The following is a 16,315-nucleotide window of genomic DNA, read 5'->3' as shown; positions in this document are numbered from 1 at the left end:
TGATTTATATCATTTTAGTAGAGAACCACAAGGTGGTGCTACATGAAGAAATCCAAAAGCTATTGGCATTATATTGTTAGAGGAGGAGTGAAGCTATTTTGACCGTAGGATATGATTTTTGTTATAGCTTTTGTATATGTCCAGAAGGCCATGCTACATGCTATATAACTAAACTATAGACATTTTTATTGACAAAATAAGACATATGTTTTCCTATATATTACTCTATAAACTGAGGGGCCAGTTCTTACTTCAGAGGTGAGATTTATTTAACTTATAGAGGACGACAAGGCCAAATATCTAAAGCTCTGGGCATTGAAGTTCTAGTAACTGAGGAGGGATTTTTTAAAGATTTCATTTTAAAGTTATTTCTAGTTCCTGTGACCTACTTGTACCTCAGACTGGAACCATTTACATCATTTTGTAGAGGGTCATCCAAAGGTCATTTCTGCCATGTTAAAATCCGCCAAATATTTAGGAGATGTTGTTTCAAGGTTTTTGTGGATAATGACGGACTACTGACACCATGTCATCACAAGCACCCATGTGCTCAAGTTAGATAAAATAGCAAGAATCTTACCCTTAAATCTCCTAGAATAACAGTTACATCTCCCTGTCGGCGCCTCTCTGCTAAATCTTGGAGTCTGCGAAGCTCCTCCCTTCGGGCGGTGCTTAATTTATAAGCCTCCTCTCTTGTCATAGAAGGCTTCTCTGTCTTTTGAATGGCAGTGATATCTGGAAGACTACCGTGCTTACCCGCCCTTGCCATTGGATTTTGGCTTTCAATTCTATACTCATTTGGTAAATCACTTCTAGAGGACGCTCTGTTTGTTGGCTGTGGATTTCGTGTAACCCCCTTTACCCTTTTTCTAATACCATTTTCTATGATGTAAGTTTCTGGATTCTTTCTAGCTAAATTTTCACTGCTATGAGCCTGTTCTTTTACTGCTGCTTTGGCGCTGTTTTCATCGCCTTTAACTATACATGGTAGAGTTCTACGGCGAGTAAAAGGGCGAGCCCCTTCGTCCACGCCCTCCGAGACGCCGGAATCTGGAGAAGTATCACTGGGGTGTACACGATTGGAAACGCGGTCCTGCGGGGTTAGAAAATCCCTTCCTAGGCCACTGTCGTCTTGTTGAGCCGAATACTGATCAAAATGGTCATTTAAAATAGTGGAATTAAATAATTCACTAAAGCCACGCCCTCTTCTTGAGCCAGCTAAAAAGCTATACCGTCTTATTTTTAATGAAGGACTCCGGTTATGCGAAGAATGATTGGAAATCACAGTTTCTTGAGAAGGGTTGAGGGAATTTGGCGTCGTTTGTAGCAAAGGATTGTTAACACTTAAATAATTAAAATCCGCCTGTGCACTAGTTTTTCTACTCGGACCAAATCCTTGGTCCATGGCCATGGAGGGCGATAAGCCCCGTGTACCGTCCTCATTCCGCATCATCATGGATTTTGAGCGCTGATGCGGATTGTGGTTCTGCTGCATTTCCATATGGCTGAAGTCATAGTGTTCATCTATTGGTTGACCGTTATGGTTCTGTTCCATAAGTTTTTTCTTGATTATGTCTGTGCCTTAAATAAAATAACAAAAATTGATATAACTATTCAATAAACAAACCTATATGTATTCTTGAAGAAAAAACTGCAAAAGAATATGTGCCACAAACTTTAACGTGTGTTGTTCATATTAATTGTTATCCATTGCAATATGACGATTAATACGCTCTGGTGTGACATGTAATTATCATTGTATCAAAGTACGCAAATAATGAAATTTTAATGGGAACGAAAATTTGAATATTTGTATTTCGTACTACTGGAGAAAACGCATTTCAATGGATTGGTCTACATTGGTTACATTTCCCGTAAGTATTTAAAGTTTGGATAAAAACTGTAGAAATGTAACGTTTGGATAAGAAAAAGAGAAGGTTGATTAAGTTCTTAGTGATTTAGTATGAACATTTATAAAATGAATAATAATATTTTGTTCTACAATAATTTATGATCGGCAATGATTAGATATATAATATCGGAACATGTATCACAAACTACATCTATATATAAATGAGCCGCGTCACGACAAAACCAACGTAATGCGTTTGCGACCAGCATGGAAACAGACCAGCCTGCGCTTCCGCGCAGTCTGATCAGGATCCATGCTGTTCGCTATCAGTTTCTCTACTTGTAATAGGGTTTCTAAGCGAACAGCATGGATCCTGATCAGACTGCGCGGATGCGCAGTCTGGTCTGGATCCATGCTGGTCGCAAACGCATTACGTTTGTTTTGTCGTGACGCGGCTCAAATTATTATTAGACCAATTCATGTTTAAAAATTATATCAGAAATGTTTGTACTGTTTCTTTTTTCAATGACACTCATGTAAATTTAAACTATAACGAAAGTAGTAATGTGAGGTAAAATGTATTTCCTTGCGTAAGCATTTTTCAAAATACTTTGGAGAATGGTAATAAAATTAATGTTGTCAGTAAAAAGTACCTCAAATGAAACAAAATCTTTAAATACGTTTGAAGAACGTGTTATATCTTATTGTGAGCATAGTCATGGAGTATCTTGTCACTATCAAAACCATATTTTATCGTACTTAATATGTTTGAAAAGAAAATTTACAAACTCTATACATATAAGTAAACCGTCGACTTCTCATTTTCATCGGAATAGAAGTGGATAGTAAATAATGTTTGGGGAAATGTAATGTTATTCCCGTCACTTAAAGCAGCACGCCTCCTGATTCATGCTTATTTTCATGAAAAAAAATGAAAATGTGTTTAAAAATATTGTCAAGTGAACAAAGAGAGAAATTTGCACATTGTAAACGACACTTTCAATCCAAAAAAATAACCAAATAAAGGTAAAATTATGCAAATAAATAGCCCTTAATGCGTTAGTCACGCATTTGAAATATTTTATTAATTTAACATAAAATTTGTAATTAATTTGTAAATCCGTAATTTACTTTGAAAATTTAATGTATTAGCCTTATATTAAGATAAATTGACCTACACCCTACCCGAGGTAAGAAGACAGAAAATAAAGACGTGTAGGACATAGAAACAACTAAATGTCCCGCCTAAAGATTCCTGGGATGATAATCAAATACTCATTGTCAAGGGGCGTCCGTGGCCGAGTGGTTAAGGTCGTTGACTTCAAATCACTTGCCCCTCACCGCTGTGGGTTCGAATTCCGACAGGGACTTTGGATTCTTTCATGTGAGGAAGCTATCCAGCTAACTTACGGAACGTCGGTGGTTCTACTCAGGTGCCCGTTCGTGCCTGAAATAATGCACGGAAGGGCACCTGAGGTCTTTCTCCACCAGTAAAGCTGGAACGTCGCGATATGACCTATACTGTGTCAATGTGACGTAAAACCCAAAACAAACAAACTTATTGTCAAACCGACAGACATAATTGCGTAAGTAATATAATGGATATTTTAAATATACCTGGTTGGTGAAATTCTGGTGCATATTGTTTAGCTTTTAACCTAGCTGTGTCCGAGTCTTGCTCGGCTTTCAGGGCCGCCTGATCAGCCTGTTCCGCCTTTGCCCTAGCGTTCGCCATCCTGAATAACAAAATGATTACATCTATTATCAATATCAGTACAACTGATTTACATACTACATACATACAGTTTCTATCAGACATGTTTTAATAACCCATTCAACTGATAAGAAAACAAGGTAAGAAAAAAAGAAGATGCACATGACCAGTTGACCGTTCAATAGAACAATTCATGTTGTTTAAATCTTAGTCTGTACGGTCAAACCAATCTCAAACAGTTATAAATGTCAATAAAATCATCACATAAAATAGTCAATCAAATAAATAAAAGTTGATCAAAAGAAGGGATTTATTTTATATCAAACAAAAACTTATATTAAACAAGCTTTGGATTTTAAAAGATTGGAGTAATTCTGAAATGTAACATTCAAAGTGCATTGCTCAATTCACAACATTGGAACACCATTTATAACTAGATAAGTTTTAACTAACATGAAGGTACATAACTCTATATTGAATGTTTATGCTACTTAAATGAGTAACGTCCCTTTAATTACCTTAATAATAATTTATGGTTATGCTGCCATTATCAAGAGTTAAAAAAATAATTTAGACTGTCTTTCCTTTCTTTTGTACCTGAATAACTTGAACTTGATATCACTTCCTTTTAATCGTTAAAGACACGAAGGATACACTTATAATTTTTTGACTTGAATAAGAAAAACATCATAAATTCTAAATCATTCACCAGGGTAATCATACTTTAACAAGACCGTCCATTTGCTTAACACTTTCACCGCGGACTTTTTCTGCTTAGAATCTGGAACGATCAGTTGTTATTTTATCAGTGCTCACCAGCCAGTAAAGAGTTTGGTTGGACACACGTCCTATCATAGCTGATAGTGCTCAGAGACTGAAACTAAACTTAACCTATTGCATGACACGTGGTTGGTACTTAGGAGTGTTAGAATTGTGTTCTAAACGACTATTCTGTGCGAACTAAAACTATAAATAAGAATCAATTTCTGTTGTTGAAAGAAAATAATTATGAAAAAAATGTTAACTATATTTTTAGATTACACTCAGTGAGATAACGGTTTTGACTGTTATATATGACAGTTGAACAGTAATAAGTTCTCAGTGAGACACGGTACCATATATCTAAATGTATATTCACACGTGCAAATAATTGGTTGAACATATTCTCGACATAGGAAAAATATATTTCTCGTATGTCAACAATATGTTGGCATGGTAACATATCTGTAGGTGTACCGCTTAATACCTGACTATTATAGAATGTGAGGGCTGGTTAGGCAACTCTGTCTTGTAGAGTTATAAATTGTAAATTTGATACATTTATTTTTGTGTTATATTGCTGTAGTGGGAATTAATAGAAAACTATAAATATAATGTATTTGTCTTGATAAGGTGGGTGGGAGGTACTTTTGACGTCATTAATGATCACCTGTATGCTGTTTCGATACATTTTTCAAGTTATTAAAGGCCAACAACGAACTAAAAATGTATTTTGATAGTACACCTTTATATACAGATATCACATTCAATTGGCAAGCAGTACAACAAATGTATGCCCTCTTTATTTCTTACCTTGAAATGGCATAAAATTCTGTTATTTTTGTATATTATGTATCTTACAATGGACATTTTAAAAGAATGAGCGAGTCATGATAGGTCTTTAAGGCACGACCTTTTCTGATGATGTTGGCTACACGTTCATGTTGAAAATATTAGTTATTTTCTAAATGAATATACAATAAAAAATCATGAGTGAAATAATATACATGTATTAAATATTTCTACGACTACACTTCTATAGCACCGAACCAGACTTTAAGTTAAAGTCGAGAAATGATTTTTTTATCACTGAAAAAGATCTAAATCTAGTTCTATAAATACTGTAGTGGGAATTACTTATATCAATTCTGCCACGAGATCTTTTTCCGGGTTTTAAGATATGACAGCTTTTAAAATATGATTCTTTAGGACATTATGGAATATTGCAAGCTCATAAGTTTATCATTGACGAGCTGTTACAAAAAGATGGAGACTTTTAACGCCTTCTTGTCTGTTAAATATTCATGCGGTAAAAACAGGAACTGAATTATTCATCTGTTACGACACTGTCTATCTATCTCCTCACTAATTATTGTCGTCTGCTTCAGTTTGCAGTCTCTTACATTAAAGAGTCATTTCTTTAACAACGATACAAGGAACCATGAAAAATACAAACAAAAGGAATAATTTATCATTTAGAAGACTAAAGAGTACTTAGCATCAAAACTTATCCCCCCTTACCCCCCCCCCCCCCCCCTTACAACTATATTGAATATTGGCCTAGTGGTTTATCATCTTCTCTCACACGTGACATTGTACTGGGAAGACTTTGTAAAAGTGCAGACCTCAAGCATGCCACAAGATATACCTTAGTATACCTCTTCTGAGGCAAAACTGTGAGGTACTGCGTTAATACAACATAATTATAATATAATTTCACTTAATTTAAGTGCGTAAAAGAATAAAAATTCAAATATCCAGGCAATCGATGAACATTTCTGTTTGTTTTATTTTTCTAAAAGTGAAAAATAACTGAATACACAAAACTGAATTAACGAAGTAAATGTGTTTTTGTTTTTGTTTTGTTGGTTTCTTTTCTTTACCTTTTTATGACCCATATTTTTGCCGTATTTGGACGGCCGCTTGGATACAGGCGTTCTGTTAGACGCTGGCGATGCATTTTGCGGTTAGAAATTAGATAACTGTGTCTAGGGGCCCGGATGTAAGTTAGTTAAAACTGATTAAATATGGATCGTAGACTTTAATTCAGTTACTATATTCCTATGCGGATACTTTAGTTTTTATTTGTTTGGGTCGTCAGACCAAACAAATAATGGTAGCGAAATTTCAGACTCTAATGCTGTTAATTGCAAGTGCCGAAAGTAGTCCGCTTTTTTGAAGCGGTTACTCCCCTTTATATGTAACACTTAGGCCGGAAAATTTAGGGGAGATCACTGCGTAAATATGGTCACATGACAGGCGGATTAATATTCAAGCAAAATAATTCCCGAATGGTCGAAGATTTCTAATATTGTTTTATTCTTTATAGATATACATGCTTATAGTAAGCGCCATGATTATTTACACAAGTGTTAAACAACAGTTAGCGTCGTTACAAACCCTAACTAGAATAATATGGTTTTCTTCAGGCCGCTCACATATAAATTCACCGTGGCCGAGGGGTTTGCGCACTCGCTTAGGAAGCGAGAGGTCTGGAGTTCAAATCCCAGTTAAGGTAACTCATTTTTTTTCAAACTGTTTAAGTCAAATAAACATTGGACCGAATATCAGTGTTGCAATTATTCTTATAGCCAATCTACCACAATTAAAACGCTGGAAAGCGTTGGTGGCACTATACAAAGACAAATTGTTTTATAATCTCACAACCTTCACCTTTCTGACATTCTGAGACCCAAACAAATTCAGCGCCTTCTGTGCTTTGATTTATTATCTATATGTCGAAAGAGTTGGCCAAAAGCTCGGCAAAATAATTTTGTGAAAGTGTGAGAAAATGAAAGACGTTTTATAGAAATAAAATAAGACACATTTCAATGTTGGTCTAGACTGTTCTCTTCATGCGAATTAAAGTTTTTGATCGATATATATACATGTATGTATATACTCATATAATTATATACTTATTATAATATTGATTTCCTTAAAGTGTGATGTATGAGAAAAACAACTTCAGATGGAATTAAATTTAATTATACTCAAGTATTCGTTGTATTTAATATTCAGCAAAGTTCTAAAATCAACAGAAATACAAAAGCTAAATGCACTTAAAATGACCAAAGGGGTTTATTTTGCGTTATTAACAGTGTTTTAATGTCACTCTAGAGACGTGTTCAGAAAATGTAAATGAATTTTGTCTGTTGTTAAAGAAGATTCCCATTTTAGAAATATTGATTTATGTGTTGAGAGCGTATACAAAACACTTCATCAATGTCGGGTTTTCTTCTCTTTACGTTTCATTTAACATCTTTTCTCTTCTCTATTGCTTGTTGTTTCATTCATAGAATTACTCGCATGGAGATTGGTATGCTAAATGACGTCATTACTGCTTTTGTTAAAACATACAATACGTACGTTCTTGTATCAAGGTCTCGAGTAATCTAGCAAAACGGAGGTGTTAATTACTAAGTTATGTCTTGGTAGTGTTTTACGTTACGGAAATGAAAATAAATTACCTTAGCAACAAGAAGCATAATCAATAGAGACAATGCACATATTTTATTTATTAAAAAAAATCAAAGTTAAAGAATGGAAGCCTAAATAATAATGAATCGTATAGTAAAGTTAATTCTATCAATGAAGTTTTCAATGGGTCTCATAAAACAATTACCTTTTTTAAGTGAGTATTCATTACAAAATAAATAACCGAAAAGTCGTGTTCTGTAACGTTTTCGGCGCTGCCTTAGCTCAGTCTGTACATCAATTGAGCCGTGTCACGACAAAACCAACATAATGGGTTTGCGACCAGCATGGATCCAGACCAGCCTGCGCATCCGCGCAGTCTGATCAGGATCCATGCTGTTCGCTATCAGTTTCTCTATTTGTTATAGGGTCTGTAAGCGAACAGCATGGATCCTGATCAGACTGCGCGGATGCGCAGGCTGGTCTGGATCCATGCTTGTCGCAAACCCATTATGTTGATTTTGTCGTGACATGGCTCAATTCTGTTACAATGTAAAAAGATTGGTTTAGCATTTAGAGAGTGAGTACCAGTCTACAGCTTTCAGAGGAAATCATGGACCATTAATTTCTTGGCACACATCCGATTATAAAAATACTTTTGGTAATGTGTATGGTTTTTATCTATTCCATCTGTACGTAGATGCATAACACAAGTTGTACATGCTGACTGATTCAATTTGCACTTCTTAATTATTTTGATTGGTTTGTAATTGGTTAAACTCATCCGTGAAACATCGGGCTTTTCCGTCATGTTTCTTGTATTATAAGTATTGGGGGAAAAAAAGTTTTGTTTACTCCGATCACATCAACAAGCACAAAAATATAAATCTATGTTAACATTGATGATGACCCGGACTGGTCAGACAGTCGTTGACCAGATTGTTTTACAGACAATCACCTACTTGAGAAATCTTAGCCAAATCATTTGAATTCCGCACGATTGAGAAAACATATTACCACAACTCTTGCCATAAAAATTTCTGACATAAGGTGATGATTAGTTACATTAATTACAAGACAATCCTGATAGATACAAGCATACATATAATATAACTTGTCAGATTATTTGACAGATGGAAAGCATATGTCACTCGCCGGATCAGTAATTTTATGCGTATAATATGACATAGAATTTTTTTTAAAAAATTGATAAATCAAAGGTCACATTACTGACCAGATTATTTGACTGACGAAGCAATCCCTTTAGTAAACTGACAAGAGTGCAATATCTTGCTCATGTTTTGCATGTACACACTCAGTATTGCCTTGTTGAGTATTTTGTATTTAAAAGCTGCTGACCATGATTTTTTGGGACAGCCCTTGTACTGATGGATGACCTTGATTAGAACACTGACCAGATTGTTCGACTTCTAAATATCTACGTTAGTAAACTTGCACGATTACCTCACCAACGAAAGACCATTGTAAGTAAATTGACTAAACGAAGCACCTTCATCAGTAAACTAACTTGCTTATTTGTCTTAACACGCACACCGTTGACTAGCAAATAAATATCTTCGTTAGTGAACTGACACCGTTAATTGACAAACGAATGGCCTTGCTTAGAACACTGACCAGAATATTTGACAACCAACTGTTGTCGATCACGATTACGATCCTTGCCGTTATATAATGCATTTGACAAAAAGGGCTTTACTAAATAATCTGATAGATACAAACATAGAAACAGACGTTGTCATGGAAAATATAATTATATCACCAAATTATCTTTAAAAAAAAACTTTGGTAAAAAAACTTTGTAGATTGTATCATTAGAAAAAAATCTGTTTGAATTATTTGACAAATCATGGGTACAATAAATCACCGCATGTGTTAAAATAACTGACATTATAACTGATAAAAGATCTGTACAAGCAAATTGACCGGACCATTGGACAAATGGATGACATTGTTTAGTAAACTGATATTTGTTTAACAAAAGAATGACCTTCGTTAGTAAACTGACCAGGTTATTTGACTAAAGAATGACTTGAATAATATATGACCTTAATTAATTAGATTACTTACAGGGATATTTTATTAACGAATGACCTAAATTAAAACATTCTCAAGGATATTTGACTAACATTTCATCTTTCTAAAAACTGACAGATATTTTACTAAAGAATGATCTAAATTGGAACACTGACAAGGTTGTTTTTACTGACAAAGACCTTAATAAGAACACGGACCAGAAAATTACACTAACGTATGACCTTACTTGGAACACTGAACAGAAAATTTGACTTACAAATTATCTTAATTGGAACACTGACAATGATAATTTACTAATAAATGGCCTTAACTGAAACAACGACCGGGATATTTGACGAACGAATGACCTTTATTAGAATAATTACCATGATATTTGGTTAACGAATGGTCTTAATTGGAACAATTACCAGGATATTTGACTAACGAATGACCTTAATTGGAACGATGATCAGGATATTTGACTAACGCATGACCTTAATTGGAATAATGATCAGGATATTTGACTAACGAATGACCTTCATTGGAACGATGATCAGGATATTTGACTAACGCATGACCTTAATTGGAATGATGATCTGGATATTTGAATAACGAATAACCTTAATTGGAACAATGACCAGGATATTTGACTAACGAATTGCCTTAATTGGAACGATGATCAGGATATTTGACTGACGAATAGCCTAAATTGGAGCAATTACCAGGATGATTGACTAGCAAATGGTCTTAATTGGAACAATGACCAGGATATTTGACTAACGAATTGCCTTAATTGGAACGATGACCAGGATATTTGACTGACGAATAGCCCTAATTGGAGCAATTACCAGGATGTTTGACTAGCAAATGGTCTTAATTGGAACGATGACCAGGATATTTGACTAACGAATGGCCTTAATTGGAACAATGACCAGGATATTTGACTAGCAAATGGCCTTAATTGGAACAATGACCAGGATATTTGACTAGAAAATGGCCTTAATTGGAACGATGACCAGGATATTTGACTAACGAATGGCCTTAATTGGAACAATGACCAGGATATTTGACTAGCAAATGGCCTTAATTGGAACAATGACCAGGATATTTGACTAGAAAATGGCCTTAATTGGAACGATGACCAGGATATTTGACTAACGAATGGCCTTAATTGGAACAATGACCAGGATATTTGACTAGCAAATGGCCTTAATTGGAACAATGACCAGGATATTTGACAAACGATTGGCCTTAATTGGAATGCTGGCCAGGACATTGGACTAACGTACGGCCTTAATTGGAACACTGACAAGGAAATTTGACAAACAAATGGCCCTACTTGGAGCACTGACAACGATGTTTGAGAAATTGAATAACGAATGGCCTTAACAGGGACACTGACCAGGACATTTGACTAACGAATGCATTATGGCTTTAATTGGAACATTGACAAAGGATGTTTGAAAAGCGAATATTTGACTGGATAGTTCTTTTGTCTGGGAAATTTTTTAAGATATCATCTTTTTCATTAAAAAAAACAACAACAAATAAGCCAAATTCACGTGCTAATTAAGAGTGCAACTGTGCACTGTTGCTTGAAAGAAGACGACTTTTATATGTGCATGTACTTCAATACATAACTGAAAATGCTTGTAGTAAATTATCATACATTGATATGAATGTGAAAGCAATACACATTCTCAAACTTACCAATATTTAAGTTTATTAAATTCACTCAATATTTCACAGATATTAAAGGGACTCCACTGAGTTTTTTTGACATGATGGGACTGAAAATATTTTTTTCAGATAATTGTACAATTTGATGTAGTTTAGACCACTAATCTTTGTGCAAAATTTCAGATCATTCGCGCACTTCGTTTTTCCAGAATAATTATTCAAATTGTAAAAATGAAAAGCGTTTTAACACTTTTCACTCAAATCGGGCTTAAAAAAGCATAAAAATACGATTTTCAATTTATTTCAAATTATATTTCTTAACCATATTTGCATATATTTCTGTTTAAAGTGTCCCAGCTCATTTATGTTATGTTTTTAGGCTTTAAACCTCAGTGGAGTCCCTTTAAAAGATCTAGAATATTTTCGTTGCATACAATATTGGCAGGAATTCTTAATTAATTAATATGACTGCTTTTATCGTGGTATTTAATTCTTACATAAATACCTGAAAATTGAATATAATTCAATATAATAAATAGTAATAAGTTTTATATCATACCTAGTAATAGCTATATCCGCTTTTTGTAGGGCAATTTGCGCACCTCTTTGAGCTGACAATACTGCATTGTCTATTCTCTCTCTCAACTTGGAAGTCCGTATCAAAAACAATTTAGTTTTCTTTCCTGATGATATAAGCACATTATTTTTATATTTCCCTTCTTCTTTTGTACCTTCTTTGAATGTCGTAACACCGTATCCGTATTTTTTATTGTTAAACCATTCCCCTTCATATTTTAATCCATCAGATCGTTCACTGACACCAAATCCTGATCTTTTATCGTTTTTCCACTCACCCATATACGTTTCCGTTACGTTGACGTCAGTGATGTCATCCTGACTTACAAAACTTAAATTACTATCGGTGTACATTGATGCGTTCGTCATTCCACTTTGCGTGGATTCGGCACTTACATGACTTAGACTGCTGATTGTGCTGCGAACAGAACCTGTTTGACGTTTTGGGGAATCATTTATATCACCTGTGCTTTTTTGTTTCTTTAAACGTAAACCCGACATTAAAGTTTTACGTAAACTAGATCTCCCCTGTTTATCGAAAAAAGATCTACGACGAGTAGGTGGTGTCTCGTCGCTGCGGGCTTTCAAAACGAACCCACCTCTTGCTTCATCAAGCTTTTTATCCCGATTTTTGACAACTTGTTCGTCCTCGTTTTCGCTTCGAAGGGAGGTCAGTGACGCCCGAAGAGCCTTTGGTCGATAGTGTGAAGCTAAACCATAAGGCACACTCTTTCGGACGCCATAACCGTGTCGCATCCCCCTCAACCATTGTCCCTGGTATGAGCCTGAAAAATAAAATATTTTGCATTATCTGACATCTTGATAAAGTAAAAAAAATAATTGAAAACTGTATTATTGTTTAAATCATTTTGTATAAAATGACTGAATTCTATGGTGTAAAACCAATAATTTGTTAAATTTTCATGACTGTGTCGTTTTTTTATGCAAATTCCACAATCCAACAATAAAATTAAGGTTACGTGATTCAAACTTAAGCAGAAAACTTGGCATTCTATCTCAAGAAATTAATTTTTAGTCAAAACTGTAAAAACTATCATGCTGGAAATTGTATAAAAAGTGTTCGTGGCTTTTAGGGATGTATTTATCATAATCTCGATAAAGTTCGGAATTTTTCGTCACTTTCCGTGACTGATAAAGATAATTATTATACAGGATAACCTCTGCAGAGCAATATCCATTTGGAGAGAAATGTTTGGGTTGTTGCTGAGTGTCTTGCTATACAGAGGTGAACTGCAGTGTAAATCGGAATAATATCGTTGTTGTATAGAGGTTATTGCTCAACAGAGGGTCATTCTACAGAGTTTATACTGTACATGTATAAGTGCGTCTGTGCGACCAACAGCAATTAATGACATCCTGTCCTCCGACAACTTTCGAAATAAACAGTTGTGAGAAGTGCCGGAATTTTACATTATATTGATGGCAGGTATACTAAAACTGTAAATCAACATATTTAAACAACAAAAAATGATAGCCTTATACTTTTGTCATTTATCTATCTATTCTAAGTTTGATTTACTACTGCAATGTCTTCGGTCCTCGACACAGCGTCAATCTTGTGTCCATGGTAAACAGTTCATGTTTTATTGATTCTATAATTACAAGTAAAATGAAGAGAGTCAGTGTCTTTATAAAGCACCTGCGACATTGAACTGCTATCATCTATGTTTGTAACTGTGTTATTTTTCTAATCATCACGAGAATAGCAAGCAAAATCTATAAAAATGCACGATATTTTCGGAGTTATCTCTTATCGCACAGGCAATATGACGTCATTGGTGTTCAATTAACCACCGCAATAAGTTTCATAATATCGTGAGAGCTGTATCTAAATAAAAGGAGATCATTCGAGGGGAAAAGGCGGAAAAAACAGGTCGACAAGTCTATAAACATCATTCAATTAATATACTTTCGCTTATTATAAGCTCGCATGATTTGTTTCTTTTCGAGAAGTCTGTAATTTAACAGAAAGCGATAATTTTATAGTAGCAGGTAGAAGTAATATATTCTGCAAGCTTGCACTTTTCTCTAGACAACGATGTTAAACAGCTTACAGCTAAATGCACAAGGTATGGAAGATAAAACTGTCTATATAAATGACAAGAGGAGCTAATGTACCATAATTATACGTCATAATTATACGATCACCCGTTGAATATCGGCATTCTTCGTAACTTTCCGTGAATAATCAGATAATTATATGAACTGGTACAAAAAAATTAATATAAGATATGGAATGTATCAAATATTGCAGAATTTATGCACAATTTTGGTCTTAAGTTTAGAAGTAATGATAGCATTTTCAAGAGTATAATACACGCTGAAGCATGCTTTTTTATCAGAGATTCGAAAACAATAAGACACTTTGATTGTTTATTCGTAATCAATTCAATCAGTGTTAAATTAGAGGGATAAGGGAACATGCAGCTTTCATGCATTTCATTTATTTGACCTGTGTTATTATGAAAAATTCAGCAAAAAAGTAGTCCGGTCGATGTATTAATTTACAGAAACATTTCTATATCTAAAAAATATTCAATTCATAACATACATGCTATAGTTTAGTGTTCAGTGATCTTTGACTTACACCGAACAAAATGTCAGGATACAATTGGGAACCAAGATGTTTTGAATATTAAAATATAAACATACGGCTTTCAGAGTAGAACATGTATGTACACATTGTAATAGAATTGCCATACTATATTATACATATGTAGCAGTATGCGTAAGATCTAGCAATGGCTGTTGACTGATTGAATAGTGTACAAAAGTCTGTAATATGTGTATTGTCGATAATTATTTCCATTCTAATAGACATTCAGTAAACTCCTGATATTATCATACACGCTACATCTTCCCCTCATATCTAACATTGGAATTTTGGCGCGCAGTCAGATTTCGTGACTGCACTTAACATGTGGTGAGGTCACGTGGCATCTCGCCAAATCTCGCGGTGCACGTTATTATGAATTATTTCTATTATCCAATCCAAATCATTGTCAGGTAATTAGCTTTATTAATAGAGAATATAATCCGAGAAATTTTAAATTATTATTCTCAGTCTTTAAGAATCTTATAACAGAGTTTTATTCACCTGCATATGTGGCAGAGTAAAACAAGAACTAATTCAAAAAATATATATATGTATATTTTCATTTCTATCATTCAAATGTTGATTTCTTGATCTATGTTTCAGAAGATAAACTTTTCTTATTAAATTTCTTGTTATTTACTTATTGATGAGGACCATTATATTCATTGGCTGCATTGACACGAGATCAAATGGCTGCGTTGACACCAGATCAAAGAGGGAAAAAAGACTCTTATTAAACCATTAAAATAAAACCAAACAATTTATAAATGTTTTATTTCCCCTGAATAAGGTTTATACTTAACACAATATTTCTAATTGTTTCATAGTAAACTCGCATTGTTTTTCATTTTAATTTTAGATGCTTAACAGATGCAAGTATAATTCAGTACAATTCATGTCAATAATATAAAAGCCACATACTGCGAACTTTTCAGAGATTTTTAAGATGATTTAAGAAATAATAATAGTGACGATGAAAAGACAATTTTCTTGACTGAATACGACTGAATGAAACTGTTTCTTAACACAGGAATGAAGAATTCAATGTAGCTCGTGAAAACTGATGATAAGCGAATCAGCACGCAATGGAGTCTGACTATAAAATAAACAATAAATCAGAGTTAACTATCATTAACTATGAAACATATCGATCTTGAAAAATTCCTGTGCGGGCATTCAACTGTTAAGCTAATAGGTAATTTCAAAGAGAAAGAAAAGAGAGAAAAAAATGCATAGGTGAACGCATGTTTTGGCCTCGTCGAGGGTTCTCCTGCTGAAACGATCACCTATATGTTACCTTCTGGGAAATATCATAGCATACATGATGTACGTGTATTGCCGAATACTGAATTGTTGTACGCGGTGAACTTCCTGTTAAGAAGCTCAGCGCCAATCTATTAACAGACAAGACCCATACAAATTAGAACAGTTGACGTTCTTTAGTTTTAATGCTCATGGTTCTGGTAAATAAGACCGATAACTCCAATTTAAACTTAGTTCTTAGTAAAAATATATTGTGTGCAAGCCTCATCGAGCGTGAGTTCAAAAAAATCTGAAACGCAATGTCTTGATAATCTTTGAAATTTTTCTGCTAAATAAGCGATATTGACAAATATTCTTCGTTAAAAAGGAGCAGAACTCCAACATTGTAGACTCCAGAATAATT

At 34.3% G+C, this 16,315-nt stretch overlaps 1 protein-coding gene across 2 annotated transcripts in view; it reads right to left on the bottom strand.

Moving 5' to 3' along the window:
- The window catches only part of LOC132725666 (junctophilin-1-like), a 47,808-nt gene that overhangs the window by 1,635 nt on the left and 29,858 nt on the right, over nucleotides 1–16,315 (bottom strand). For both annotated transcript variants that reach the window (XM_060710852.1, XM_060710846.1), the window contains 3 exons: nucleotides 12,016–12,817; nucleotides 3,470–3,588; nucleotides 581–1,581 (listed from right to left, as the gene is read on the bottom strand). In XM_060710852.1, coding sequence (XP_060566835.1) covers nucleotides 581–1,581; nucleotides 3,470–3,588; nucleotides 12,016–12,817 — 1,922 coding nt within the window. The remainder of the gene's footprint in view (nucleotides 1–580; nucleotides 1,582–3,469; nucleotides 3,589–12,015; nucleotides 12,818–16,315) is intronic.

This window comes from Ruditapes philippinarum, unplaced genomic scaffold (assembly GCF_026571515.1).
Source record: "Ruditapes philippinarum isolate M1 unplaced genomic scaffold, ASM2657151v2 ctg912_1_1_1_1, whole genome shotgun sequence".
Classification (NCBI taxonomy): domain Eukaryota; kingdom Metazoa; phylum Mollusca; class Bivalvia; order Venerida; family Veneridae; genus Ruditapes; species Ruditapes philippinarum.
Note: the sequence above shows the minus strand (reverse complement) of the source record. Positions and strands in the feature narration are given on the sequence as shown.